General features: G+C 41.3%; 2 protein-coding genes across 2 annotated transcripts in view; both read right to left on the reverse strand.

Annotated features, from left to right (window-relative positions):
* Positions 1 to 5,621, reverse strand: part of LOC115370128 (mitochondrial intermediate peptidase) — a 30,291-nt gene extending 24,670 nt beyond the window's left edge. The window contains exons 1-10 of the mRNA XM_030066994.1: positions 5,475 to 5,621; positions 5,116 to 5,289; positions 4,404 to 4,492; positions 3,465 to 3,551; positions 3,196 to 3,259; positions 2,861 to 3,043; positions 2,211 to 2,367; positions 1,869 to 1,917; positions 1,124 to 1,184; positions 794 to 846 (exon numbers count right to left, since the gene is read on the reverse strand). Of these exons, the coding sequence (XP_029922854.1) occupies positions 794 to 846; positions 1,124 to 1,184; positions 1,869 to 1,917; positions 2,211 to 2,367; positions 2,861 to 3,043; positions 3,196 to 3,259; positions 3,465 to 3,551; positions 4,404 to 4,492; positions 5,116 to 5,289; positions 5,475 to 5,621 (1,064 nt within the window). The remainder of the gene's footprint in view (positions 1 to 793; positions 847 to 1,123; positions 1,185 to 1,868; positions 1,918 to 2,210; positions 2,368 to 2,860; positions 3,044 to 3,195; positions 3,260 to 3,464; positions 3,552 to 4,403; positions 4,493 to 5,115; positions 5,290 to 5,474) is intronic.
* Positions 5,622 to 6,685: 1,064 nt separating this feature from the next.
* The window catches only part of brwd1 (bromodomain and WD repeat domain containing 1), a 33,563-nt gene continuing 13,462 nt past the window's right edge, over positions 6,686 to 26,786 (reverse strand). The window contains exons 19-44 of the mRNA XM_030067571.1: positions 25,327 to 25,557; positions 24,409 to 24,592; positions 23,037 to 23,127; positions 22,629 to 22,778; positions 22,206 to 22,276; positions 21,787 to 22,012; positions 21,522 to 21,638; positions 21,112 to 21,219; positions 19,972 to 20,096; positions 19,435 to 19,517; positions 18,674 to 18,785; positions 18,373 to 18,434; positions 17,727 to 17,882; positions 16,801 to 16,921; positions 16,244 to 16,369; positions 15,779 to 15,848; positions 15,416 to 15,466; positions 14,723 to 14,848; positions 14,010 to 14,162; positions 13,678 to 13,841; positions 13,044 to 13,216; positions 11,336 to 11,476; positions 10,959 to 11,153; positions 10,017 to 10,352; positions 9,501 to 9,650; positions 6,686 to 9,393 (exon numbers count right to left, since the gene is read on the reverse strand). Of these exons, the coding sequence (XP_029923431.1) occupies positions 7,892 to 9,393; positions 9,501 to 9,650; positions 10,017 to 10,352; positions 10,959 to 11,153; positions 11,336 to 11,476; positions 13,044 to 13,216; positions 13,678 to 13,841; positions 14,010 to 14,162; positions 14,723 to 14,848; positions 15,416 to 15,466; positions 15,779 to 15,848; positions 16,244 to 16,369; positions 16,801 to 16,921; positions 17,727 to 17,882; positions 18,373 to 18,434; positions 18,674 to 18,785; positions 19,435 to 19,517; positions 19,972 to 20,096; positions 21,112 to 21,219; positions 21,522 to 21,638; positions 21,787 to 22,012; positions 22,206 to 22,276; positions 22,629 to 22,778; positions 23,037 to 23,127; positions 24,409 to 24,592; positions 25,327 to 25,557 (5,024 nt within the window). The 3' untranslated portion in view covers positions 6,686 to 7,891. The remainder of the gene's footprint in view (positions 9,394 to 9,500; positions 9,651 to 10,016; positions 10,353 to 10,958; positions 11,154 to 11,335; positions 11,477 to 13,043; positions 13,217 to 13,677; positions 13,842 to 14,009; positions 14,163 to 14,722; positions 14,849 to 15,415; positions 15,467 to 15,778; positions 15,849 to 16,243; positions 16,370 to 16,800; positions 16,922 to 17,726; positions 17,883 to 18,372; positions 18,435 to 18,673; positions 18,786 to 19,434; positions 19,518 to 19,971; positions 20,097 to 21,111; positions 21,220 to 21,521; positions 21,639 to 21,786; positions 22,013 to 22,205; positions 22,277 to 22,628; positions 22,779 to 23,036; positions 23,128 to 24,408; positions 24,593 to 25,326; positions 25,558 to 26,786) is intronic.

A 26,786-nucleotide genomic window follows, 5' to 3' on the forward strand; every position in this document is an offset into this window, starting at 1 on the left:
TGTGTTTGTTTTTCTTGGCTGTGAAATGTTCTGCGGAAATAAATATGAGATGAAAGCCGCTAGCAGTTACTGCGAGAAGAATATATGTTTATAGAGTTTACAAGTTCACTCAGAGTGATTTGTGATGATGAAAAAAAAGAGTGTGTGTCGAGCAAATCAAAGATCAAAATTCAGATGAAAAAGCTGAATTTGACAGCATGGGTAACATTATCTACATCAACAATAAAGGTTAAAAAAATGGAAGCAAATCTTTACAAACAAAATTCATATGTAATTTATTGATCTATTACTTATTATTACTTTATAATCAACATGTGATCTGCATAGATCTTTTGTTAACAATCATATGGAGAAGATGTTGAAATTAGGTCAAACAGAACGACACTTCAAAGCAGAACATTACCATCACAGCTATAGAAAATGTCAAAATAACAGGGTAATTTGACCAAAGTTCAACTATAACAAAGAACTAATTATTTTAAATGCTGCTACTTCAAAATTTAAAACAATATGAATAAGACATACTGAAAAAAGGATTTGGATCTTGTGATATTATTGTATTGTCCTGAATCAGATGGGAGCAAAACACCACATGTAAAACTCCCATGCTTCTCCCCTAACACCCTTCGTACCACCTGACACCTGAGGAAGAGCGGGGACACAATAACACTTTGCGCCTCGCTGGCATATGGAGTTACAATCATCTTCATCCGCCACAAAGATTTAAATCAAACCGCTTCATCAAATGACAGCTGGCTGAAAACAAGAGTTTCATGCAATGCAAAAGGCTCACCTTTCAGCACGTAACACCCCGCTGAAGAACGGATGATCCCATGGCATGAGCTCCTGGGTGATAATACAAAGAAATCAGACTGCATCAAACAAATGTTACAGCATTGTATAATGAACAATGCATCGAATCATTAAGCACTGACATATGGTTGACTATGCAAGATGTATTATATTTACAGTGACAAAAGCATTGGGATATAATGTAGCGTGCCATACAAGTAGCCAAACATTTATCATTCAGTCTGAAAAGAGAAACCTCGCTGGGTGAAGCGGCCTATCTGGTGTCAGGTCAGAATATTTAGTGGCACCGGCAGCAGGAAAAAACACTCACAGAGTAACGAGGATTGAGTTTTTTCTTCATGTCCCTCATCATGTCAAAGTCTTTGGCTGTTCTGCACAATAAAAATAAACAAATACATGTGTAAAAAACAAGCTAACACTTTATTTGTAGTGTCCACTGTCAATATTCAACATAACACCAACTTAGTACGAACTTTTTATCAACTAATAATCAACTTAAACCTCCCTGACACAAAGTTGATACTGTGTTAAAAATCAAGTAATAATAAGATCGGTATTTACATTGAGAGTCAATGGATAGAAAGTAGATTATAAGATGAATATTGACACTGGACAGTCCAAATTCACTCTATTCTTTTAATACATTCATTAATTTTATGTTTATTTCTACTCAGGGCCATGGTTGGGCTGCAGCATATCCCAGAATGCACTAGGCTGATGGCAGCAAAGATGCACAATCACCTGTATCTTGTATTTGTGCTGTTTAAGAAAATATGGCATCATGCTGTTATCAAATGGCCTAATGAACTACAAGTAACTGGAAAGAAAAGCACTTATATCTTGAGTCCTCCTCTAGCAACCATAAATCAAGAGTACAAATGACACACACACACACAACAAAAAGAGATTAAGCACCACCACTGGGAGCTGGATGGGGTCTGGTTAACACATGACAGACTTAAAAGATCATTTGAAAAATCTGGTCACAGTTACAAAGTGAAGATTAGATCTATGGATTTTTCTGATCTGTGAGAAAACTTTGAGGGAGATTGTACCTGCGTGACAGCTTGTCTGTCAACAGCTGGAGGAAGTTCATCACCGTCTCTGCAGAGAAAATAAAAATAGAGTTATAGCTCAAGATCATATACAAGGCTAATAGCCAAAAGGACCAACATGGGTTGTAAGAGACATCAAAATAAGAATGATCAACGACAAAAAGCTACCAGCACTGAAACAATCAACAAGATACTGAGACATGAAAAGTAACCATCTCACAATCTTAAGGGCATCAAGGACTAATGATAACCACATCAATTCACTTATTCATTTACTGTATACAATACTGTTGCTCAGGAACAGTGTGCATATTACAGGAGAGAGTAATGAGAGCACATCACCTGGGGTTTTGGCCATTGTTCCCTTTAAAGCCCTGTGTGCATATGACTCGTAGCCCACCAGTTTGGCCAGTTTGTTTCTGCATTTCAGCAGCTCCTCCAGACACTCCATCAGATCTGCATTTGGATAGAGGTAAATCCTGTAGGCGATCTCCCGCACCTGCAAGTGACAGACAGAGCAGAATGAAATGTGCAATACATCACAACACTGATTGTCAAAAAGCACCATAACATCAAGGCACAGGTCTAGCACACCCTCTTTATTGGTCAACAGTTCAAAACAAGTTTAAGGATCATGAACGTCAATAGTTGCATTGTATTGTTTTGCATATATTGCTATTTTTATTTCTTGCACTCTTTTACCTTGTTTTCTCTTTTCTGTGACTGGCTGTATTCTGACTTCATACATTGTTGTGTGTTACTTGCAATACATTGTGAGGGTGAGGGCTTACAGTTTGTTGGCTTCCACCAACTAGTACCAATGTTATTAAAAAAAAAAAAAAAAACTCAAATACTTTTTCAGTAACTGGCCAAAAAACACATCCTCAAACACCTTTAAACAGTGCTGATGCAGATAAGTGTTTTATTAGACAACGGCGCCTCCTGCTGAGCAAAGAGGGATTTATTTCATTGGCCCAGATCAAAACACATACCAAGTCATCAGGGGAGTCTGCGTGTAATCCCCCGACCTGGATGAAGCTTCCCTCTTGTGCAAAGTGCAAGTGGAGATGCTCAGGAATGACAGACCTTGCGATGCGGTTTGGCATGTGAGAACCAACCAGAAACTCGTTGTTTAGATCCAAGAGCTTCACGTGGAGGGCGACTGCCTCTTTCCTCTGCACAGGAATAAAGATAAAACGAGTCAGTCAGTTATACTGGACAGTACAAATATGGTAAAAATTTGTGGTGTCTGTACATAACCAGCCTTTTTACAGCTGTATATCTTGAGTTACTGTGAAGCATGAAAAAACATTATTGACCATCTCACCAGTTTTTCATCAAGATGAATTCCGCTGATCTCAAAGTCGAACATGAACAACTCTGCCACCCGCCTGCAAAGGCAAACAGGAAAATCTCTCTCTTTACCGGATCATTCCTAATCAAATTCACACAAATCTGCAGAGAAAAAATTTAACCCTGTGTCTAATATATGGTTTCACCAATGTCCTTATTCTCTGATAATGTGTGATTTTGAGCACTTGGGGTACAGGAGCAATATGAGAACCACAGACTAAATAAACTGATAGTAAATCTTACTTTGTGTCAGGGTCCAGTTGAGCCACAATGTCTGGGTTGTCCAGCAGATTCTTTAGGCTCTTGCACAACTCAACGTTAGTATTCAGTCTGAAAGATACAACCAGCGAATGTAAGCACCCATCAAAAGCTACTCAACATCTATTTCAGCTGAAACACTGAAAAAACAAACAGTATTTTTTGCCAGCATTCATGTGGTACTGCTACAAGTACACTATATGGACAAAAGTATTGGGCCTCCTACACATTACACCTTTAGGGGATTTTATGACATCCCATTCTAAATCCATAGGCATTAATATGGAGTTGGTCCCCCTTTGCAGCTAGAACAGCTTCCACTATTCTAGGAAGGCTTTCTACAAGATTTTGTGAGTGCCTGTGGGAGTTTTTGCCCGTTCACCCATAAGAGCATCTGTGCGGTCAGACACTGATGTTGGACAGCAAGGTCTGGCTCGTAATCTCTGTTCTAGTTCATCCCAAAGGTGTTGGATGGGGTTGAGGCCAGGGCTCTGTGTGGGCCAGTCAAGTTCTTCCACACCAAACTCGGCCAGCCATGCCTTTATGAAGCTGCTTTGTGCACTGTGGCTCAGTCATGCTGGGACAGAAAAGGGCCTTCCCCAAACTGTCCCCACAAAGTTGGAAGCGTAGAATTGTCCAAAATGTCTTGTTAAGCTGAAGCATTAAGATTTCCCTTCACTGGAACCAGAGCTGCCCTTGGTGCTTGATTTTATATACCCCTGACAATGGGACTGAATCAAACACCTGAATTTAGTAATTAAGAGGTGTGTCCCAATACTTTTGTCCATATAGTGTATCTTCTCCCAGTACTGAATATCAAAATTTACTCTTTGAGCACACTTCACCGTCATTTGCTATGTGTGCTGTGGCGTGCAGCTTTAAAAGAATATTTTCATGGTGGCATCAATATCAAATGCACCTTACTTCTCCACAACTGTGCCGATCTCAACGCATGTCTTCTCCGCAGCCTCCCGGTACGCTGGATCAGGATGTGCTACTTTAACGAAGTCTGCCTGGTAACAGGGAGGAAAAATTGCAGTTATAACATGAGGTTTCTTGTAAAATGAGCTGGTCATTAACATTTTGATGATTTAACTGAAGGATGTCATGATCGAATATACAGCACACTGTAACTATACAGTATTGCAATACATGAGCAGCAGGTAAGGGCGGATGTAGCTAATGTACACTTTGAGTATTTCTTCAAGTCCATACTTTAACTTTAACTGAAGTACATTTACTTGCATATTGCACTGGGCTACATTTTAAGTTACATCCATTTCAGATTACAAATCTTGCAGCTCTATCAGTATCAGAAACTGGAAAATAATAAACTAGTCCACTACCATGCCGATTACCAAGTGAAGGTCAGTCAGCTAAGAGGACAAGTGATTTGTCCATTTAAAAACTACGGCCTGAACTTTGTCTTCTTGTCATTTGAGAGTTGCTTGTAACAACATTGTCTCATAAAAAAACAACTCTATAGCCTCGATTTTACCCAGAATACATTTCAAATTAACACATTTTCACTTTTTTCACTATTCTGTATGATAACATCATAAACACAGGAGGTGGCTGTTTTAATCCATGCCTTCATGAGTGCCACTGATACACAAATGATAGATCTTGAACTTACCAGATCAGCCACTTTGCACAGACCATCAGAGAGCTGATCAAAGGCCTCCACAGTCTGAACCCCTGGGGAGCAGCTGCAGGCTGTGTCCACCAGGCGCTGGGTGTCTCTCAGGGCTTTTTGGGTGGCCCCCTGGAAGCCTGCAGGAGAGCTGAGCTCCGGCACACCAAACAAACCCTGCGGCCGGAGGTCACAGCCAAAATGTAAAGACAGGACACAGAGAGAGGTCAGGACTGGTGGCCGGTTTCTGCAACACTGATTAATTCATGTTACAGACTAACAACGTTTATTTTATTGCACTGGCACTGCAGCACAGTATTATAACAGAAACGTGTACAAATTTAATGTGACAGGGTACAAACCACGCTCTTCTCAAACAGGTCCAGTCTCCTGTGGGGTTTGGCATTGAAGGCAGCTCCGACAGGTGACCATGTGGTGACATGTCTCCGCACACAGCCCCGGATCCCCCCGTGCTTCACGAGGTGGAGCAGGTGTTTACAGGCGGACATTGTGCACTAACCCTGTTTGTTTTTCTGCTGTGGCTGGTCTGAGCTGACGGCTACGTTAGCATGCGCTGGTCGGGACTGACAGAGGACATGCTAAACTTCAGCTCTAAATGAAGTTACCTTCCCAGCAACAAGTCAAACACATATCTTGTGCGATATGTATTTCCGAAAATACTGTTCTCGGCGAAATGAAAAGCAAATTAGTCTGCCGAACAGGCAATGTTGCTAGGAGTCATTAAGTATCAATTCACTACACACAACAGCTCCCACATGTTAGCTAACCAGCTATCAACGCCAAACCAGCTCACCGCTCCAGCTCGCAGTTTCGTAAGACAGAGCACGTGTCAAAATCCTAAACTTGAAAAAAACAAACGTGATTCAGTGTGTCAGTCAAAATAATACAACGCTGTAACTGACTTTATATGTCTCCCTAAACGACAATAATAAACGGAGATGATATTCTTTTAAAATAAATACTTGTCGAAAGTGCGAGACGACAGGGCGCTGCCATGTTTCGTCACTCGCGCGATGCCGTGGTTTGTAGTTTTTGTGGCGGCTGAGTTTGGCCTACACGCGGGAGACCTCTAGTGGGTGCGTGAGGTATGACCGGACATTTAATTCAGACACACACAGAGAAAGAGATCACAACCCATCTCCAAATACTTTAATATTGCATGTTTATGTCATGGTTATTCAGGAATCAAAGTGTCACCGCTACGTTTATATCCCTATCTATCTAAATAGTGTGTAATCTACTTTATATATATATATGTATATATATATATATATATTTTTTTTTTTTTTTTTTTTTTTTTTTAGATAATCTATGTCTGGATAGACACATATGCACACACACAGTCATAACTTAAACACCTAAGAATTCCCCATCATTAATCATATATTTTTCTCCTATTTTATCACTGTTCTATCACTTTGATGTCACTTTTTGATTTCTACATTACAGTGAAATTGGCATGGACTAATATATTTATCAGCGATTGCTCGTGTTGATGTTTACACCTTCAAAGATTGAAAGAGACTGACTGTAAAGCGACTCACACACAGAATAAACCTTGAAACGATGTGTTTATTAATAAGAGGAATAACCCATTCATTGCACTCCAAAACCACATTGAGTTATAATTTTTCCTGTGAAATCTGTTTATTATTAAAGGTGTAGTACGAAAGACATTAAGCAAAATTTCTTATATGACTGTATTTAGAAACCTCCCCTAAACAAACAAAACTAAACCATGTGACTGGCAAAAATGTTTAACTCTGTAAAGGAATTCAATACTGAAAGTAGATAACACAGGGCAACAGTAAAATGTCTTCCCAATATGAGAAATCACAGTATTTTGCAATAAGTACTTTTTGGTTTCTTGTACTTGGCAAAAAAAAAAGTACCCATTTGTGACATATGGCAAGACAACACAGTTAAACATCATACAAAAAAAAAAAGAAGTTAATGCTCAAATTTAAATAAACACTTTGCTACTGAATGATCGTCATAAACCTTTCAGACGATTCCATTCTCAATCACATATTTACATCTATTGACTAGAATACAACACAAAAGTTTTCAAAAATCAAAAAAAGAAAAAAAAATAAAGAAAAGAGGGGCAAAGGAATTCATATTTGTACAATTTGGCTCATTTCAACTCACAATACAGTCAAGCATAAATTGTGTGGATTTACAAAGGAGTGCTGTAGTCAAAAAGATTGTGAACATGGATTAGTTCTGTCCCAGTGAGTGTGCTTGGACATCTGCCATCCTGGAATTGTTTCTTGTCCTTTCCCTAGCTCTTAACTTTACAAAAAACAACTGCATGTCTGAGACTACAGTAAACTTAGTTGACCCCTGAGTTTCTAATGCAAAACTAGTGTATGAAATACCTCATTACAGTGTTTCTTAGTGCAAGCCAGCAATATGCTTGATTAAACAGAGGTATATTAGATAGCACCCAAGCTGACAATATTCCCCAGAATGGTTACTCTGCTGGCCAAATCACAACAAGCAGTATGGGAGGAGGTGTTTTGCTCTTTATCCTTGTGAAAACCAGCAGTTCAAATGCTTGAATTTGTATTATATCTATAAACATGTTTTTTTTTTCATAGAAAATATAAATATCCCTGAATGAAACAGATTCACAGCATTTTCTCTTGAGGACTCCAGTGCTACTACCATAACGTGGCCATCAAGTGTCTTCAAGGTCTCCAGTTAATGTCTCTCTCTCTCCTCCAAAGCCTGTACTTCCAAGCTGCTAAGTCCTTCATTCACTATCGTTGTACATTACTGTCCGTTTACCCCGGTTCCGGGTGTTCACGCGTGTGTTTCGCTGCCGTTTGCTGTATGACTCATCACTGTCTGCTTCCTCTGAGGCGGCCCGCCGGGGTCGCTGCCTCGACCGGCGGGCAGCAGTCCTTTCGCCGGTCCTGGACCATCGTTTGTGACCCCTCCTCTTTGGACTGCTGTGTGACCCTGAGCTGGCAAATGAGTTTTCAGAGGCTGAAGACGACTGCTCGCTTTCTGAGACAGAGCTGTGATTGCTACTGCTGTAGCTTTCCTTTCGTTTCTGTTTTGGTCGCCTCGCGTCCTTCTTCCCCCTCCTCGAACGTCCGGCATTGTCCTCCTCCTCGTCTGAGCAAGCTTGAGAAGAGGTGTCCTCCTTGCTGTCACCATCCTCCAGTTTGGACTTGCAATGAGATTCCCTTTTGAGGCGCTTGGAGGAGCCTGACTTTTTGTTAGTCTCTTTGCTATTTTTATTACTCTTGGGCACCGACTCGTTCTCTCCGCCCCCCTCCCCCCTGTCTTCAGAGTCAGAGGTGTATATACGTTTTCTCTTGGAAGACAGCTGTTGCTTGTTTCCGCTGGGAGAAGCTCTTCTAGACCCCCGCTTATGCCTGTCTTCGCCAGAGGTGACAGCATCTTTGCAGCTACCGTTCCTGTGCTTCCCCCGACTTTCAGATGCAGAGTCCTCCTCAGAAAAAGAGTTGTCACTCACGTATTTCTTTTTTGGTAGGGCTCGGAGGCGTGACCGCCTGTCTGATGTGTTGTGATCCGACTTATCAGATTCTTCGTCGGACGACCCAGTAGACTGCTTCCTCCTTGACCTCTTCTTCGGTTTGAATTCCACCTCTGAGCTCTCTGAGGCAGAGGTGGCACCACGAGGCCGTTTAGGTTTGCTCTTGTTTCGCGTCGGCCTCTTTTTCTGTGTTTCAGCTTCAGACTCCTCATCAGAGTGATAGCTATTTTCTTCGTGTTCCTCATCTTTTGTTTTCAGTCCTTTCTTGCGCAAGTTAAATCTCTTTGGAGCGTCACTGAGTTCCTCTGATTCTGTGCCCTCCACGTTGTTAGCCGAGGCAGATGTTTGTTGATCTTGGCTTTTGGATGATGGAACTGAACTCTTTTTCCCGGAGTCTTTGCGGAATTCTTTCTCCAACTTTCTCCCATTTTGGTGTGGGTGCTTCTGGGCATTGCGGTCTTTGTCCTCTTCATCTGAGCTGATGGGAGGTTTGCGGCGTGCGGTTCTGCATACAGTGTCCTCTACCTCCTCTTCCTCCTCCTCGTCCTCTTCGCTTGCATTCAGAGCAATCCTGTTTTTCCCAGCTGGAGCAGTCCCTGCGCTCCTTGAGGGCTTCTGACACACAGCAGCCTTGTCCTCTTCAGTCTTCACCTCTTCTGCAGAACTGTCCTCTGCAGCCTCCTCTTCCTCAGATTTACTATCGGACTTGGGATGTTTTGCGCTATGTCCGTTCACATGGGACAAAACATCTAAAAAAAAGAGGGGTGGACAAAACAAACAAATAACAAATTAGAACAACATCCATCGCAAGGAAAAAAGTAAAAGAAAACAATGTGACTAATCAATTATAGCTCACCCTTTCCCTTAGTCTTGGTAGTGTCTCTTGTTCTGTGTCTGCTGGAGCTCTTGTCTCCATTCTGCTGTTGCTGGTGGGACGATGAGGCATCATTCTCATTGCTGTCCTCATCCTGAGATTCACCAGCAGACTCCTTTGTGTTCTGGGAAGCTAGAGAGAGGAACACAGCCAAAACTTCTGATCAACATATTGGCAATGGTGGTGCATGTCAAGTGAACTAGAATGTTTGGAGGTCTTCACAGTATTGAAGGAAAAGATGTGCCTAAAATCAATGAAAATTTTAAGGCTGTTAAAGGGCTGTTTACATTTGCAAGGTCTGTAAACTATGCAGTAAACCCTGCATGTTAGAATCCGTGTGCTTGAATGCTCTGTCTTTTTTATCACTTCACAGGCCAAAGTCTTGCTGAACATTTGAGAATACACCAAAAATGTTCAGTTCAGGTGCGTTCAATAAGAATCAGGTTTTAAAGTTAAAAGGAGAAGCACTTAAATGATTCTCTGATGATTCCTGCCTACCCTGTGCTGATGAGTCTTCGTCAGAATCTGAGCTGCTCTGGATCACCGCAGTGCGTTTGCTGGCCCTGGTGGCATGGCGAAGGCGGCTGCTGCTCCTCGTTGGCTTATTCTCCTCGCCATCATCGTCGTCATCTTCATCGGATGCTTCTAGGAGTTTCATCTTGTTGACAGCTGCCCTGGCTGTCTTTCTCTTCAGCGACCTGCGACCCATCGTTTCCTCTTCTTCCTCCTCCTCCCGGTCAGAGCCCTCGGACATGTCTCTGTCAGAGTCCGAATGGCGTCGCTTGTCCCGACGAGATGACCTGCTACTGTGACCGTTCACTTGAGCTCTGCTCTCTAAAAGACATGAGACAGAAACGACATTTAGCATATTAGCTGACAGTGACGCCAGTCTTTGGATACACCATTCTATGAAGGAAAGCATTTTTGGGCACGTACTAGGCTGGATGATATAACGATCCTGTGATATAAGACTAGATGTTGTCTCTGATTTTGGATATTGAAATATGACTTACAAAAAGGGATGCAAATTCCTTAACTTATTAGATGCTACGGCAGTTTTATTATTTGCCTCTACCAGCTTGGTGATTGTATCCACAAAAGTGTGATGCACTGGAGGGCTTTTAAAACTACATATGAAGAGCTCATTTGCAAAAACAGATATCTCCATTTGAATTTATTAAAACCTTTTTAAACGTTTTGGAATTTTATTAAAATTTACTTTATATTTATTTCTATTTTTATATGTTTATTTAGCCTGGCATAATTTTTATTATCCTAAATCATGCTTTGTGTGTGTGTGTGTGTACTCCAAGCAGTATCAGTGAAAAAGGTGTATTCATTTTAAGAATGGCTTTTATCTGTTTTTGCAAATGAACTCTTCATATTTAAAACTACATATTTAAATAATTCAGTTAATATCATAAACATGTGACCACTTACCTGTCCGTTTCCTGTCTGCGGCTGCACTGTTCCTAGTCAGTCGAGTGCTCCTGCCGGGGTTAGTCCTGCTGGGGTAGCGACGACACGAGGTGTGGGAGGACCCCTGTCCATCTTCACTCTCTTCGCCTTCACTGGACAATTCCTCCTCTTCCTCGTCTTCGTCTTCCTCCTCCTCTTCGCTGTCACTCTCTGCAACTGGCAACACAGAGAAGAATGTTTAGTCAGTGATGTGATTTGTTTTTAGTTTTTTAATACACAACTTTAGACTGTGTATGGTTTAAAGTTTGCTTGTGAGGTGAATGTTTCCTGCCCTCCCACTGTTCCTGATTAGGTGGAATAAAGCACAACAATTGAGAAGTGGGTTTTTATCGGTGTACCTTTTTTTCTCTTCTTGGCTCCAGCATTTCTTTTAACCCTTGCTTTCCCTCTAGTCTCTCTGCTTCGATGGTGCCTTGTGGTACCTGGGCGTTTCTCCTCCTCTGATTCAGTCAGTGGCAGCTCACTCTCACTCTCAGACTCTGAGGTAGAAAAGTTCAGTAAATATTGAGTACTTGATTCCAGCAGTTACCACTTAAGCTTTTATTTTTGTCTCTCATACAGAATTAAAAACAGAGGAAGAGACACTGCACATTCTTTTTTTCCCCATGGGAGAAGCAATCATCATTGTAGAATTTCTAACTTTATGAATATTCACATCTTAGCCATGAATTTCATATAACCACCAAAAACAGCACAGAGGGATACAGCTTCACAATAAGATGTGCCATGGGACTGCACTTTTAGTGAAGCACTGGGACAACGAACTAACTGAGGTTAAAGTCCTTATTTAGGAACTTATGCGGAATTGGTGAAAAAGGTGCATCATCCAAACTGTGTAAACCTACACATCACACTATAGCGTGGTGCACGTGTAAGAACATACCACACAGAAATTTCAAAACTCTGTATTCAATTGGAGGCCCAGAAACAGATGCATCAAACTGTCACTCTACATAAGCGGTTAAAGTTAATCTGTATCATGTCATGGCACAGATCACCGTGTGCAGTTCTTCATTCTACACATTTGGAATTAGCATTTTGTCTGTCTGAAGACAAACTGAGGTATAACATGAGGCACATGCAGACTTCCAGCAAAGTCACCGTGGCAACACTGTGCTTATTTGGGCTTGGTTGTCTTTTACAGTGTGCAGAATGCCACCTGTTAGAAACTGCAAGTTCATTTCCATTTATCTCCACAAGGAGGCGCTGAGTGGTGGTTCAGTGTACTTGCGGTAGTATTTCCCTCTTTATAAATAGAGGCCTGGAGAAAGGATTTCCTTTTTGTTTATTTCCAAACGCATTCACCATAATTGAGTGTGTGTAGGTGTTTGACATGTGTCTTTTGAATAACCTTCAATATAAGAAGCAGTTTAATTAAATGGGATAATGGTTTTCCTGTGAACTGACATGAAGGTTAATGGATAATCTTTGATTTAATTTGTTGTGTAATATTATGATGAAGTACAAGTTTGGCCAGTCATTACTGAAATGTTTATGGTACTCTATGGCTGGAGATGTTGATGGTTTTATGTTGTTTTTAGACTGAGAGAGCCTGTGAACAAAAGGCAATTTTCTATCACAGTGTGATGGCCAATAAAGTTTTTCTTGAATCTTGAATCTTAATATCCAAATATCTGATCATAGTTTGGATTTATGGGCCAGATCTTGGCCAGATTGTTTCTTCTTTTGTTTATGTATCATGGCAATCAACATTCATTTAATGAATAAACTGGACATTTTATTGCAACCCTTGTTTCCTGGTGGTTTTATACTAATCAAACAGAACATATGCATATAAAAGGACGTGCTGTCCTCCTATATTGTGTGACCCAACAAAGATCCCAAGTCAAGACTGAAATGTTGTCTTCATAAAAGGGTGTAAGTGGAACATGTGTGTGCAGTCTCTTTCTCAATGCAGTAGAAGTAGCCTGCCATTCTCCTCTCCAATTCCATAATGCGTTCAAAGCAAAACTGTGACCCAGCATGTATTTGAATACATTATGCATCAAATCTGCTATATAATACGGTAAAAAGAAACAACTGTACCTGGTGTTGAAGAGGCAGCTTTGGAGGCCGAGTCGCCCTCAGAGGAGCTGTGGCCTGACCTGCTGCTTCGACTCCTCGTGACCCTCTCAGGAACAGACACTTTGGCTGAGGTAGATTTGGTCACCGACATTGACTCCACTTTTTCCTGAGTTTTGACAGCAGTCTTCTTTTGACTGGAGAAAAGAGTAATGAAACTTTAAAAATCAGATTAAGTACATACATTATGTTTTTGATTATTTTTTGGCATTTCCGCTTTTTTAGACAGTCATCGTGGAGAAAGACAGGGTAGAGGGGGTGACACTGACAACGGAGAGTTGATTGACAGGCGATTCTGAAAATTGTGAGTCAGGTACAGCCCTAGGTTTTAAACCATGTACTTTGGGTGAGGTCAAATCCCCTTCCAATGAAATCTCTGTCATTTCTGCTTTAGTTGAGATGAAAGAAAAGATCAGATGACAAGCTCTCAAGGTCTTTAGTCATATTTGAACTCATGACCCCTCATAGAGTTTATACTATGCCTCAACCCAACGAACCACCAGAGCAACCACTGATCGCAGTCTTTGCTACCACCATCAAAAACCCATTTCTACCGCCAACAAGTCCAGCTAAAGAGAAGCAGGGAAATGAAACAGACCTCATTGCTGTGTTCATGCCGGGGGCTGGCTGATCCATTTTCTTTCTGAACCTCTGGCTGCGGCGAAGCCTCTCGCTGCTCTTGACAGCAGTTTTATACTCAGATATGATTGTTCGGATTTGCTCCTCAAAGAAGGCAGAGAGCCGCAAAGTCATACTGTAAATCTAGAACAGAACCAACGGAAAAGATGCAGATCAGACATGCAAAAAATATACACACAAACTGTTATGTTATGTTAATGTTAATGTTAATGACTGCGTGATGTGTTTCGTAAGGGAGGAGGGATCTGTCTGTCATTTTTCCTCCTATTTTGACTGAACTAGTCCCCGTACCTTGGAGCGTTTGTTGGGAGTGTAGGCTTTAGCATTAGCAAAGATTAGACGGGTATCTTTACACAGCTCTACGGGGTTCTCATAGCGGTCTTCTTCCAGGGTCTTCTTCACTGTGCCAAAGTCCATTGGTGTATCAATGATGTCATGATAATCCTGGAGATGCACAAAAAAAAACAAAAACAAAACAAAACAAAACAGGATTTAGGCACACTGAAATACCAAACAAAACAATACCACCTCACTTCAGTCAGAACAGCTAGTTATTCCCCATCTCCCATCATAGGCTGAAAATTCATCTTCAAATATTCTACAAGTACAATTCACATTTGGCAGATGCTTTTATCCAAAGCAACATACATAGAGAAGATCTATTCACCTTCTCCCCCTGAATGAGTCACATCTCCCTTCTCTACTCACTGCGACTGCTCCCAAATATATAATTTCAAACCTTTTCTTTAACGCCCCCTTTCCTTTCCCAGCACTTCTCTCTTACATGATCATTCTATGGTTACAGAAAAGCTGTAAAGCTGTGAACCCTGCATTCTTTAAATGTCATAAACAGCATTTTCAGAGCTTCATTAATTTGATGTGTAAAAGGAATTTGTCCTATAAAAATAGTACGAAAGGCTGTTGAAATCTACTTGAAATTTCCAACCGAGATTAATAATAACTGACAAATGCCAGCATCAAAAAAGTGTGGCATGTTCACTTACAGGATAGTTGGCTGGATCCACGGGCCGTCTGAAGGGCTCTGAGTCCTCACACTCAAATATGTAGTTAAGCAGACTCTTGCACTGGTCCTTCCAGGCATCTCTGTCTGGCAACACCTCCACCGAGTGCTGGTAACAGTGAGGAGAGCACGCAGTCATGACGTGAATTTGATAAGTCCAAGGGAGAGTAACCTTTCAGTTACTCTCCCTTGGACTTATCAAATAAAAAAAAAAAAGAAAAACACAACCAAACACACCATAGTGTTTTTGCTATTCAATGCTTGTGATCTAGGATGAACATAACCATTACCATTTATAGAGGAAGGACTTTGGTTTTATGTTGCCTTTTTGGGGGATGGGGGCATCCTTGCATTTTTAGGGGAAAATAACTCCCACTTTAAAAGAGGGAGAGAGCATGTCCGAGGAGGCGCTCGAATCCTCAACTGATGAGTATCATTTATCAGAAACTGGAGAGACAATCCACTGGCATAAAGAACGTCCTTTTCTGTCTTAGTCATCAGTTTCATACCTTCACTTGTGCTGACCGCAGCTTCTGCTTTTGTAATTTATATTAAAAAAAAATACTGCACAATAAAGACATTGTTTTCTGCAGAACACTTGATTATCCTGGCCTCATTTTTGCATGGTGTCCAAGCCCTGTGATTGCCACTTCAATATGTAATCTGTTTTATTTACCTGACGCAGTCTGTGTCCAGAGGAGGTACCAGGAGCCTCTGTATCTTCATCCTGTAGACAATGTACAAATTTAGATGATTTCATCTCAAACAATACACATTTTCTGCAGCACACGTTTGAATTGACACTGCGCAGTGTGAGGGCACCATACTAATATAAATTCAGTGCTTTAGAGCTTCATATTTCAAGCAAACAAAAGGGATCATAATATTCCCTTTGACCTCAATCTCATGCAAGAGGCAGGGCTTGATAATACCAAGCAAACTGATTAGCAGCGGTGCACAACCAAGTGAATAACACTGAATAACAGGCATTTGAGGAAAAGGGAATTCTGTTTTAGCTGTTTTATTAAGCCAAATTTACCTCATCATCTTCATCATCCATCTCTTCAACAGCATTGTAAATCTCCATGATATCTGTGCAGCTTGGATTACTAAGGAAATGGAGGAGAAAAATGTGTCAACTTTTAGTCTAAAAGGAAATGTACATAAGTTTTATTTTTATTGTACTTTTGTGTCATCATATACTCTTCACACGTTTGCTATTTCTGAACTCTACGCTTAAAAGCAACCCACATCCTCCAATATTTTCTTTCCTGCTCCCAAAAATTGATTTTGCATTTGTGTGCATTTATTCAAACAAATCTTATTTTAGGTTACTATTTAACTACCCTGACATGTTCAGTTCAGACTCATTTGAGTTATAATGTCTTTGACTCCATAACATGGCTGGGAACCCAGCTTCTCATCCCCTGTGACCCACTTGTGTTTTGTCATGCAGTTTTCCAAATACACTAGTCTAGACAAAAAGAGCACAAATGGAACATACTTGACAAACTTTTGGAGGACATTCGTGATGATTTTTGACGAGTGGGCGATTTTGCTCCTTGGCTCGTTGAAAGTCCGGGCGTTGTGTGCAATGTACCTGGCATCCCAAATTAATGCTGACAAGCGCCTATGAACATCACCAGAGCTGAGTAAGTACATGCACCACACACTGTCTCCTTCACACCATGCTTTTACCTTGCAGAAAATATCTAAACACATCTAATTAGACTCCTTAATACATCCAGAGACAATATGAGATCAGAGATGAGATCAACAGACAAAGGTACAAACAATTTGCTGTTTTGCCATTTGCTGACTTGCTTGCATTACCAGATGGGTGGGGGCTGTCACATAGCATGAGGAGAGACAGAAAGTCTATGTAAATACAGGGCAACACTTCAAAGTCCATTTGATACACATTCCCTTGCGTGACAGCAGTGAATCCCACCTGCCTGCTAATCCAAGCAGATCAGACTGCTGTGAATCATTTGCAAACACAAGCTGCCTCCCCGACAGATTTTTTTGACAGGAGATACTGTTTTGAAAGAGTGGACTGACCGGTAAAACCTGTGGATGAGTCGAAGTCTGATGGTGCCCAGGTCTGTTGGGTAAGCAATCACACTGCAGTAGGTGGGATACTGGACGATGTCCACGGGACCAGAGAAGGGAGCTGCAATCTCTGTTTCAGAGAACCAATACGAAGTTTGGGTTATGAAATTAAAAAAAAAAAAAATGAAATAAAAAAAGCAAATCTGGTTAAGAATGGGTGACTCTATGTCTAAGCTTGAGTGTAAAGTTGTTTGATCATAATCTGACATGGACCTTGATAGTTAAATGTGATGAAACTAAACATGTCCGACATGTTATATTAACCCTGTCCTGTAATAATCTTAGAGCGGGCATTTGAGTCAAACCTGCTGACCAACTTTATTTACTACAACATAACACAATAAATAATATGTAATAATAATAAACACAGGAGGATCAATACTCCCATTAACATCTTTCAAAGTTCAGCTACGCAATTGATGGTTTTAATGGGGGTTTTTTTAGGCCAAAAATTAGCACCCTGTTGGACTATTCTGGATTAAACACGCTGCTGCTTTTAGGAAAATGAATGTGGACGATTTGACTACGGTAATGCTGGTGTGAAGAAAATTTTAAGTCTCTGAAACTTCATTTAATATTGTAGAAGAATGAATGGAAACCAATGGCTGGACAAAAGTAGGACACAAGATATCGGAGTTCTAAAATACGATTGCGTCTTTGGGAAAAGATTAGCAGGAATGGGAAGTATATACATTTTGTAGGTACTACGCTTGCAACATGCACAATCACTGACATGGTCCTTTAAGATATTAATACTGTAAAGTCTACACTTCGACCACTTAAGACTTCTAAGGACTTGCAGATACACCGAGCTGAATGAGCACGGCTTAATCAGCAGAATGAGTGAGTGAGTTAAAAAAAACCTGCATACACACCGACAGTGATGAGCTGGTCGATGCCGCCGATGATGCGCTCACACTCCTCGTCCCTGCTCCTCTCCCCCCACTCTCCTGGCAGCGGCTTGTACATCAGTTCACGCATCTCCTCTGCCGTCACTGGGATGCCCCCTCCTTCCGTGTCTGGCTGCTGGGCTGCAGAGCACAGCAAAAACAAACTTGCTGAACGTGCAGAGATAAAGTCACCGCCAGCAACACAATCCAGTGCATTTTTCCAATGGTCAGTGCTATCAGTGATACATTAAATGTATCTGTGTGTTTGAGGTCGATGTTATAAAGAGCATAGATGGAACAAAAGACGGACAAAACCCTTATCTTTATAATTGATGATTACAAAGAAAATTTCACCTTCACCTTTTAACTATTTATCAATCTGTGACACTCAGTGCCTTTCAGGATTTGTTGTATGATGAAGTGCTTTATTTTCTTTTCTGATGCACTTGCTTTACATTAGACTGACTGGTCTACATCAGTTAGTGATCTCCTGACTTTAGAAAAACCCCAGAAAATGCAGCTGGACTCACCAGTGGATTTTATTATGGATTATGTGACAACAGTACTGCTCTGTCTGTGGTTATGTGTTTGTGAATGTGACAGCAATAAGATGGTGTTGACTCTAACTTACCATCATCTGGGATAGCCTCTACATCCCAAGGACTCAGCTTCTCAGTTTCCCCATTGTCCCATCTGGTGACAACACAAACCACAAATTCAAAGACAAGTCACCACAATCAACACCCAAATCTTTTTTTTTTTTTTGCAGCAAATTAGCCAATAAATAATTCTGTTGTGCCAAAAAAAAAACGTGGTCATGGTCATGTACATGTGGTAATATACAGAAAATCTCCATCACATTGTAAACCACCATTCTTCAAAAATCAAAGTGTGGGCTTAAACCCAGACATACTGCATGTGTCTTGTCCCACCTGACTTTAAAGCACTGGAAATGACTATCGGGGTATTCGGACTGATAGGGCTCCTGACAGATGATGGTCCCAAACCACCAGGCGTCATCTATCACCGATCGGAACCTGTCATCTGCACAGGACACAAGGATTATCAAAGTCAGGGGATCAGAGAAAATGCATGTCACAATAAACAGAAAAATATATCACCCTCAAATTTCTAAACACATTTTTGAGGAATGCCATCATGACGTGAAATTCTACTATGATGACAAATGCCAAATTATTCAATCTAATATAATCTAAATATGGTTTGTATAAAGACAGACCACACAGAACCACAAAGTGACAGATTATTTTAGGTTTGGAGTCTGGGGGACTCTCGAATTTACATTTATTGAGCCAAAAGGTGACACATACACTTTCCTTGCATTTATTTTAAAATGACAGAGACAGCCTGTCTGTGTAGAAGGTGGATGAAACACTGAATTGACACAGTGTGTGTACACATCCACAAAAGCATAGTTTACCAGGTTCCAGGACTGAGAAGCAGAACCTGAACAAAAGAAATAAAGCTGTGCACTGGAATACAGCTGAGTGCTTCCCAGGGTGAATTTATGAACATCACATCGCACATTAAAGCAACATTAATAAATTCACTACTTGGGAGCACTGATCCAATGCATGGATTTCTGCTTTCTGTACTGATGACACAGACGCAGTCACAGAGGATGCTACCGAGCCTTGTGTCAAAGAGGAAAGGGATCATCATATAAACTCACTTGGTTGCCAGTTTCGACGAAGTGCCTCATCGTAATTTTGCCTCAGCACCAAGAAATCGATCACATCCGGCATGTCATGATATCTGCAGGAGAATCAGAGTCATTTTCAAGGCAAAGTACAATAAATGCACAAGGCTTCATCTTGGAGATGCTGGTGCACAATAACTGACAACTGACATTAAATACTGACACATGGGATACAGTAACAGAATCTCACAGACTTCAAGCTACCTTTGGACATGAGATAATTTAGATATGTAAGTCTATAGATTGGAAAAAGTGGTATATCTATTTTGTTCCCAAAAAAAAAAAATGCTTCAAAACCAACTGTTAGTATTAAAAAATACATACGAGGATTACACTTTTTATTCTTAAGTGTCTCTTGTTTTGAAATGAAACTCTCATAAAAATAAGTAAGTATATCAGTATGTAAATATACATAAAATGTTAAAGTAGGACACCAGCAAATGTCAGCACAGACTGAGAATAAGAAAAGCAGCAACATTTAAACTGCTCTACTCTCACTGAGCCGCTTACTTGACAGAGAAGGACTTGTCGCTGATTTTGCCCGTGCCGTGGTCAATAAGAGTCAGTTTCAGACAGCACAGTGTCGGAGGGCACACTTCATATTTGATCCCAGTGATCTTCACAAACTCTTGGTCCTGGGAAATTAACAACACCTTGCATTTATATTTAAAATGAACAAATATGAAGAACATTTAAAACACAATTTTATCAAAATAGTGCTCGCTTTAGCTCAACTGGAATGGAATTTTCTGAATATTCTACACAGCATGCCTTAAAGTTACACATTTTTCCTGACCTCAGTTTATACACATTGCAGATTTATGACTCAAGGTTCAAGGTTCAAGGTAACTTTTATTATAACTCAATCTATATTCTGGTTGCTGAGAGACTACAAAGATGTAGGGTGGTCATGAATTCAGTGGACGCTGCTTATACTGCTCACAGTCACAGTGATCAGGCTTGGTTATAGTCTAAGTATAATTTGAACTACAGCAAAACTTCAATTAAAAGCCAACTCACAATTCAACACCAAGTCCCTTTTATTGGCCTGGTATGGTTATGTGTTTTTGCAAATAAATGCCGATCCCAATAGAAGCAGGGCTTCATCAAATATTCAAACCAAAACTAAAAACTGTTGAGGGGTGTAAGGCTGTTTAACCATCGGGAGCAGGGGCTTCTCCAGTAGGGGAAAAACTGCTTTCTCTGGGCAACAGCTGTGGGTTTTCCTGACATCCTGACATGGCCCCGACACAGAATCAGCACACTGGCAAAGGTCCCAGTATCGTTTACAGTTTGCAATTCTCAATCTGAATCCCATCTGGCTCAAATATTATGCAGTAATTTAATTTATAATTTGAAAAGCGCTTACAGCAGGTGTACTGTATTTTGAAACAGTCAAAAACATTGAATGTTTTTGTGTCTGTCATTACTTTATATTCATATAATCAATAAACAAATGCTGATTAGATGGTCATTGGCCAGAGAAACAATAATAAACAATAATAAAAATAAACAAATAATTGTCATTCACTTGTAGTGATAAACTCCGCTTGGACATGATCACCGTAAGTGGTTTCCACTGTACTTTGAAACTATAAAAATCCTGTGTGACAGACTTGCATAGAATTGCTACTTTGGTCTAAGTCTTACCCGTAGCTCCATCTTCTTCCAGGGCTGTTTGTCCAGGTTGATGGGATACAGTTCACTCCTGCTCACTGCCTCAACGTAGGCTTCATGGCCCTGCCGGAAGTAGATCACCTGACAGACACAGAGATTCAAACCAATTAATTGGTCTTCAGCTTCGAATATAGTATTATATAAACCTTTTGGTAAACCTGCTGTGCCCAGTAAGAAGACTTTAGTCTTAACTTGAAATTGTTGCAGTGTGGCCCTGCCAACTGCACAGCCAGCTAGTAAAACTTAACAATTGTTACTCTTTGCAATAAACACACATCAGCTAATAAAAATACAGTTCTGAATGAACCAAATAAAGAGACATTTTTACACCAGCAACAGTAGGCAGGTCAGCATTTCTGCTGATATTACATGACATTCCATACCTCGTCACCCATTTGGGGAACAAAAGGAGACTTCCTGGGAATGACATCAGTGATCCATGGCGAGGGTCGGAATTCATTGGACACCTCTCTATTGACAGGCGGCCTGGCCTTCGGTCGCTGAATGGAGAATGAAGACAGAAAAAAATTCACTCAGTGACAGAATTTACAATACTGTCTGGCATAATAATACTAATTCTGCTGTGTCTAACTCTTGATTGGTTATGGCCCAGAGCGTGGTTAGCATGCACTGCGTTCACCTACTAACCTTGGGCGTCCTGCTTTTTGCTTTCTTTGCCTTCTGTTTGCTTTTCGCTCCAGGTTTTTCCTCCTCATCACTCTGCTGCTTCTCCTCCTCTTCCTCGTTCTCCTCCTCCTCCTCCTCTGAGCTGCTGATCCGGCGCCGTGCCCGTTTCCGTGACGACAAGGGGGTAGAGGGCTGCAGGTTGATGCCAGCATCTGCAGTCCAGTCGGAGTACTCGCTGGACGTGTGGCTGTCCGAACAAAAGAATTTGTTATAACTATTTTTGGTTGGCGTAATATCTTGAGCACAAACTTGTTATTGCGACATATGAAGTCATGACATTGCCAGGAAAATTCCTAAAAGTCAACAAAGCACTTTTCTGTAATTGACAGCTTTTGGGATTATTTATCTGATCCCAGCCTGGCATATGAAAAGCTTCATACCTTGAGCTGTCACTCCTCCATTCCTCCTCATCGTTGGAAGAGTCCAGTTCACTGCCATCCAATTCATTGTCCTGAGAAAATAGAACAAGTGTGTCCAAAATAAGACATCAGGCACATCCAAATAATACTAAGAGATTATAGAGGTGTAACTGGAAAACTGATTTTTTTTTTTTTACACAGACATGCATACATGTCTTGGAGGGATGAACAAAAAAATAGAGCATGTCAGAGTGCAGAAGCAGCCATTATCAACCTCCCTGTATGCAGGTAGGGATTCACAAGATTTCACCTTTAAGGCAGCTGCAGGACCGGCAGCCTTCCAGTTACCACCTTAAGTAACATGCTGGGAAGGTCTCCACTATCGCTTACGATCACAGAAGATACATTTCTCTGAGTCACAGGAGGATGTAGAATGTGACGTACCTCTGAGGTTGCCGTCTCTTCTCCTTCTTCACACGACAAGTCGATGAACTCCAGCCCGTCACTGCTCTGGGAGCCAAACAGAGCTTCGTGCCTCTGCCTCTTGCGGGCCTGCGCTCGCTTCACAGAGGGGAGCTCGTCGTCTGAATCATCCTGAAAGGACACATCGAACATTGACAATCAGGCGCGATAGCAAGACTTGCACAGATAGTTGTGAGCTGAGAAAAGCACAAAAGGCAAGACACCCTAATTGCCAATTTAATTTTGGCTTTGAATTTCAGTGGACCCAAGTCACCGAAATGCAAGTGTGAAGTGCTTTACATTTTATAATGTCAGCAGCAATATTACAAAATGGGGTGGGTCCAGAGACATTTGTTTCTGACTCAGTGCGTTGAGGAACATTAAACCTACTCGACAGCTGCTGTAGATAACACTTCTCTTTTTCGAATTGTACAGAGTGATCTCCTCCTCTCCTTTAAAGGCCCGAAATTCCTCCTGGTCCCTAGGAGACAATTCACATACTGGTTAAAAACAAACAAACAAACAAACAGATAAGCAGGAACACTTAAAAAAAGAGCAGTCTGAATGGTCTGTGTTGTCCAAAGCAGACACCACTTTGTGCTTCTGGGATCGCAAATGGCAGAGACAGTGTAGCATTTGTCTATTTGTGACTGCTATTAAAGTGACAGTTAACCTTTAGAGAACATCTGACCCATTAACATTTTGACCCTAAGAGAGTTTTTATCCACCAAGGTCCATGTAAAAAAAAAAAAAACGTAATCTATGGAGTTGGAACACAAGTGGACATGGAATTTAAAATTTTACTGTAAAGTCACAAAAATTAAACTATGTGATGAACAGACACCAGCCATTTCTATCTGAATCTCTAACATGGCAAGGAACTGTGGCTGCTGTAAAGGTCTACCTTCCGCATTCCTGTTGGCTATACTATTTACATTTATTCACTATTTTCTGCAAAAACAAACACCAAAATATCCTCTGCATTTTCAACAAAGTCTGACACACTTTGCTGTCTTATAAGTGAGCTGTCACTGCAGGAGCTAATCCCAAACACCATTTCAATTTGAACCTGCCAATTGACAACAGCAAACAGTTCCTTGGCTGTTTTACTTCATTCAAATTCTGTGGTCACAGCTCAGAGTGACCTGGGTCTTGGGAAATTGTGACCCTGCTCCAACTCAAAGTCGTTTAGTTTCTCATCCCTTCTCTGCTTGAAGGCCAACTCAGGTAAGCTGCAGCTCCCTAGTGTTGTCAACTTTGGCAGCTGTAGCCACTAAAGGCCCCACAGTTGACAAACTTTATGCAATGTTCTAGACGAGCCTGCCTCTTCTCGCTTCTCGCTTGTGTTTCCTCTCCCTTGCTCCATCTCGCTACCACAGTTTGCATGTGCTCCACAGTCTGCTGTATAGAACGCCCTACAGTGGTAATCTTCTATCTAAGGGACCGCAAGCTAGAAAACAGAAATGCAACTCGAGGAAGCGGATGTTATCATGGTTTCAGTTTTGGTTTCAGAACAATTACACTCCTGCTAGCCATTATTAAGAAAATCATTTGACTAGGGTCCATTTCTAACTGGAAAAAGACATGTTATGTGTAGATTTTACACTGGGGGAAAAAGAAAGGTAATGATGGTTGTGTCTCTTTAGAAACATAATATAGCTCTTGAAAAACAATTGACAAAATGATAATGATATCCATTCTTTATATAAAAACATCCCCTGATGTGACTAGAAGAGCTAACACAGCTATGCTGGGAGTTTACCTGTACGTGCTGATTGGGAGTTCAGGCACTACCACCCTGCGTCTCCAGGCCTGGAGGTCTCTCTCAGTGGCCATCTGGCTGCGAGGAGCATTCTGGTGCATCTGCCGGACGCCCTCCACTTGTCCGCTGCGACGCAGACCCACATTAGGGGGTGACTGCACCTCCGCTCGATCATTCACTGACACTGTGGTGGAGGGAAAAATATAAATCTGTTTGGCTTCTGTGGTTAGTCAGACTTAACATTCTTTATTCATTCCTTTGGGGAAAAGCTGTTTTTTTCTCCCCCTGCTCTGTAGAAGGGTCAGAGCAGTGGGTCACCAAAAGAGCAGAGTTCCTGGAGCTGCTCAGGATTTGTGTCTGGATCAGGGACACCTGCCAAAACAGGGGTTCCAACACTAATCTATCATACCTTTTGGATAATGGCGAGGCCGATCACCATCTTTTGTTAACAATCTGGTCATTTAGCTAGGCATCTAGCTAGGCATTTAGCTAGGCTAACATCCAGTGAGCTTTACTAATACTAGATCTGCCCATAATGCTAACAATGTAAACTATAATAGAACAATTTATTTCTTGTGAATCTTTTGTGAATTTCCCAGTCTGGGATCAATAAAGTATACCTATCTATCTATCTATCTATCTATCTATCTATCTAAAAAGGTAAATTTAAACATTAAATTTTTTTGTTGCTTTGTTTCTCCCACAAAGCTCATGCTTGACAGACTGTATCATGAAAGGCAAATCATTTAAAGGGAAGCCAAAGATTAGTTTAATGACTGTAGTGCCACTGTTATGAAATGTTCCAAATTTGGGCATCCAATTATGTGTCCCTATTCATCTCACCACCTCACAGCTCAATGAAGTAAGCTGTTCATGCAGACAGTGGCGGGGCTGGTGCTGAAACTGGTGTTGTGATACCTCTGCGTGGTGTGCTTGGTGCCAGGACCGGGGCTGAAACTGGGTCCTGGGCCTCTGCTTGCCCTCCTGGTCCCGCACCCTGTGCTGCCTGAGCCCCGGCTTGGTTCTGGCGGTCCTGCTGCTGCTGGAGCTGCCGGATGGCCTCGTCCAGAACACTGCTGCGTCTCACCGTCACCTCCTCGTGCTCTGCAGTCTGCTGGCTGATGACCTGCTCCACCACCTCACCATCACCTGAAGACAACACACAGGAAGACATGCAGTGTGAGGGAATGGTAGTGAAGCCACAAACCACACTTTGGCTGTAAATGGTAAGTCTATCTCCTCTTCTGAGCATACTGGCAGATAATCACCCACTGTTCACTAGGGCTGTGCCATATCATATCGTCCATGGTAATACCGGTGTAAATTTGTACCCAGCAGCATGATAATGTGATGATGCATATGCACACCCTACCGCACAGTCTACAGTGTTCTCTCAACACAGCGACATGACTAAAGCCAGAGCAGCATCGGCCTCTGACAAGGACTTAGTTCAGTGTTCTCCACATTTCCCAGTTATATGAATGGTTCCCCAAGTATAATTTAACCCATTCAGGGTGTCCCATTAACACCATTATTTTCAGAAAAGAAAAAAACAACGAATAAGCAAGTCATCGGATGACTGAGTCTCCAATGGTTCTCATCACAGCATGCTTCACTTTTGTCAGCTGAGCTCTTCAGATGTTTAAGTCCCCATGAAATGACCTCACATGACCTCTACTTCCTGTAAAACAGAGGATCTTAAATAGTGACATCAACCTGCACTAGTGGGTGTCAATTAAAATTTCAGCTAATAAAACCTTCACAAATCTTTTAACATCCTCTCTCATCCACCTATCCCTTCAAATAAAATTGTGTTTCCCTTCCAAACTGGTTTGAATTTGTGATAGATCCTTCCCTGCACCATGCCCTGGCCAAACATCTTGTTTCAACAAGAAAAATATAAAATCAAGACAGTAAGAGTGCATTTCATAGGGTCTTGAAGATACCAGTTTCTACCATCCACACCATCTATCTGAGAAATAATGACTGATTCAGCATGAGAAAAAGGTAAAATGAGAATGTCTTGTGCAAGTTAAAAAGGCCTCTCAGCTAGCCTGAATCAGAATTAACTCCTAAAAGAAGCCATTCTTTCTATCAAATGTTTTTCTGAGCCACACACTCACATGTAGGCTATTGTCAGATGTAATTCTACTGCGCACTGGTCAGACTGAGGACATGCATATAATAATATTAGCATCATTTGTAAATAGGTGCATTGGCACATACTATCCTACTTGTAAAAGGAGCAGTTAGGAGCTGAGCATTTTTTGTGGTGTAATGTAAAATATTACCCTGGAGATCTGACCTAATATCTGCATCAAGTGCTACCCATATCAAAACATCACGCTCTTTTTTTTAATCAAACTGCAGCAAATGTG

This window comes from Myripristis murdjan, chromosome 13, assembly GCF_902150065.1.
Source record: "Myripristis murdjan chromosome 13, fMyrMur1.1, whole genome shotgun sequence".
NCBI classification, from domain to species: domain Eukaryota; kingdom Metazoa; phylum Chordata; class Actinopteri; order Holocentriformes; family Holocentridae; genus Myripristis; species Myripristis murdjan.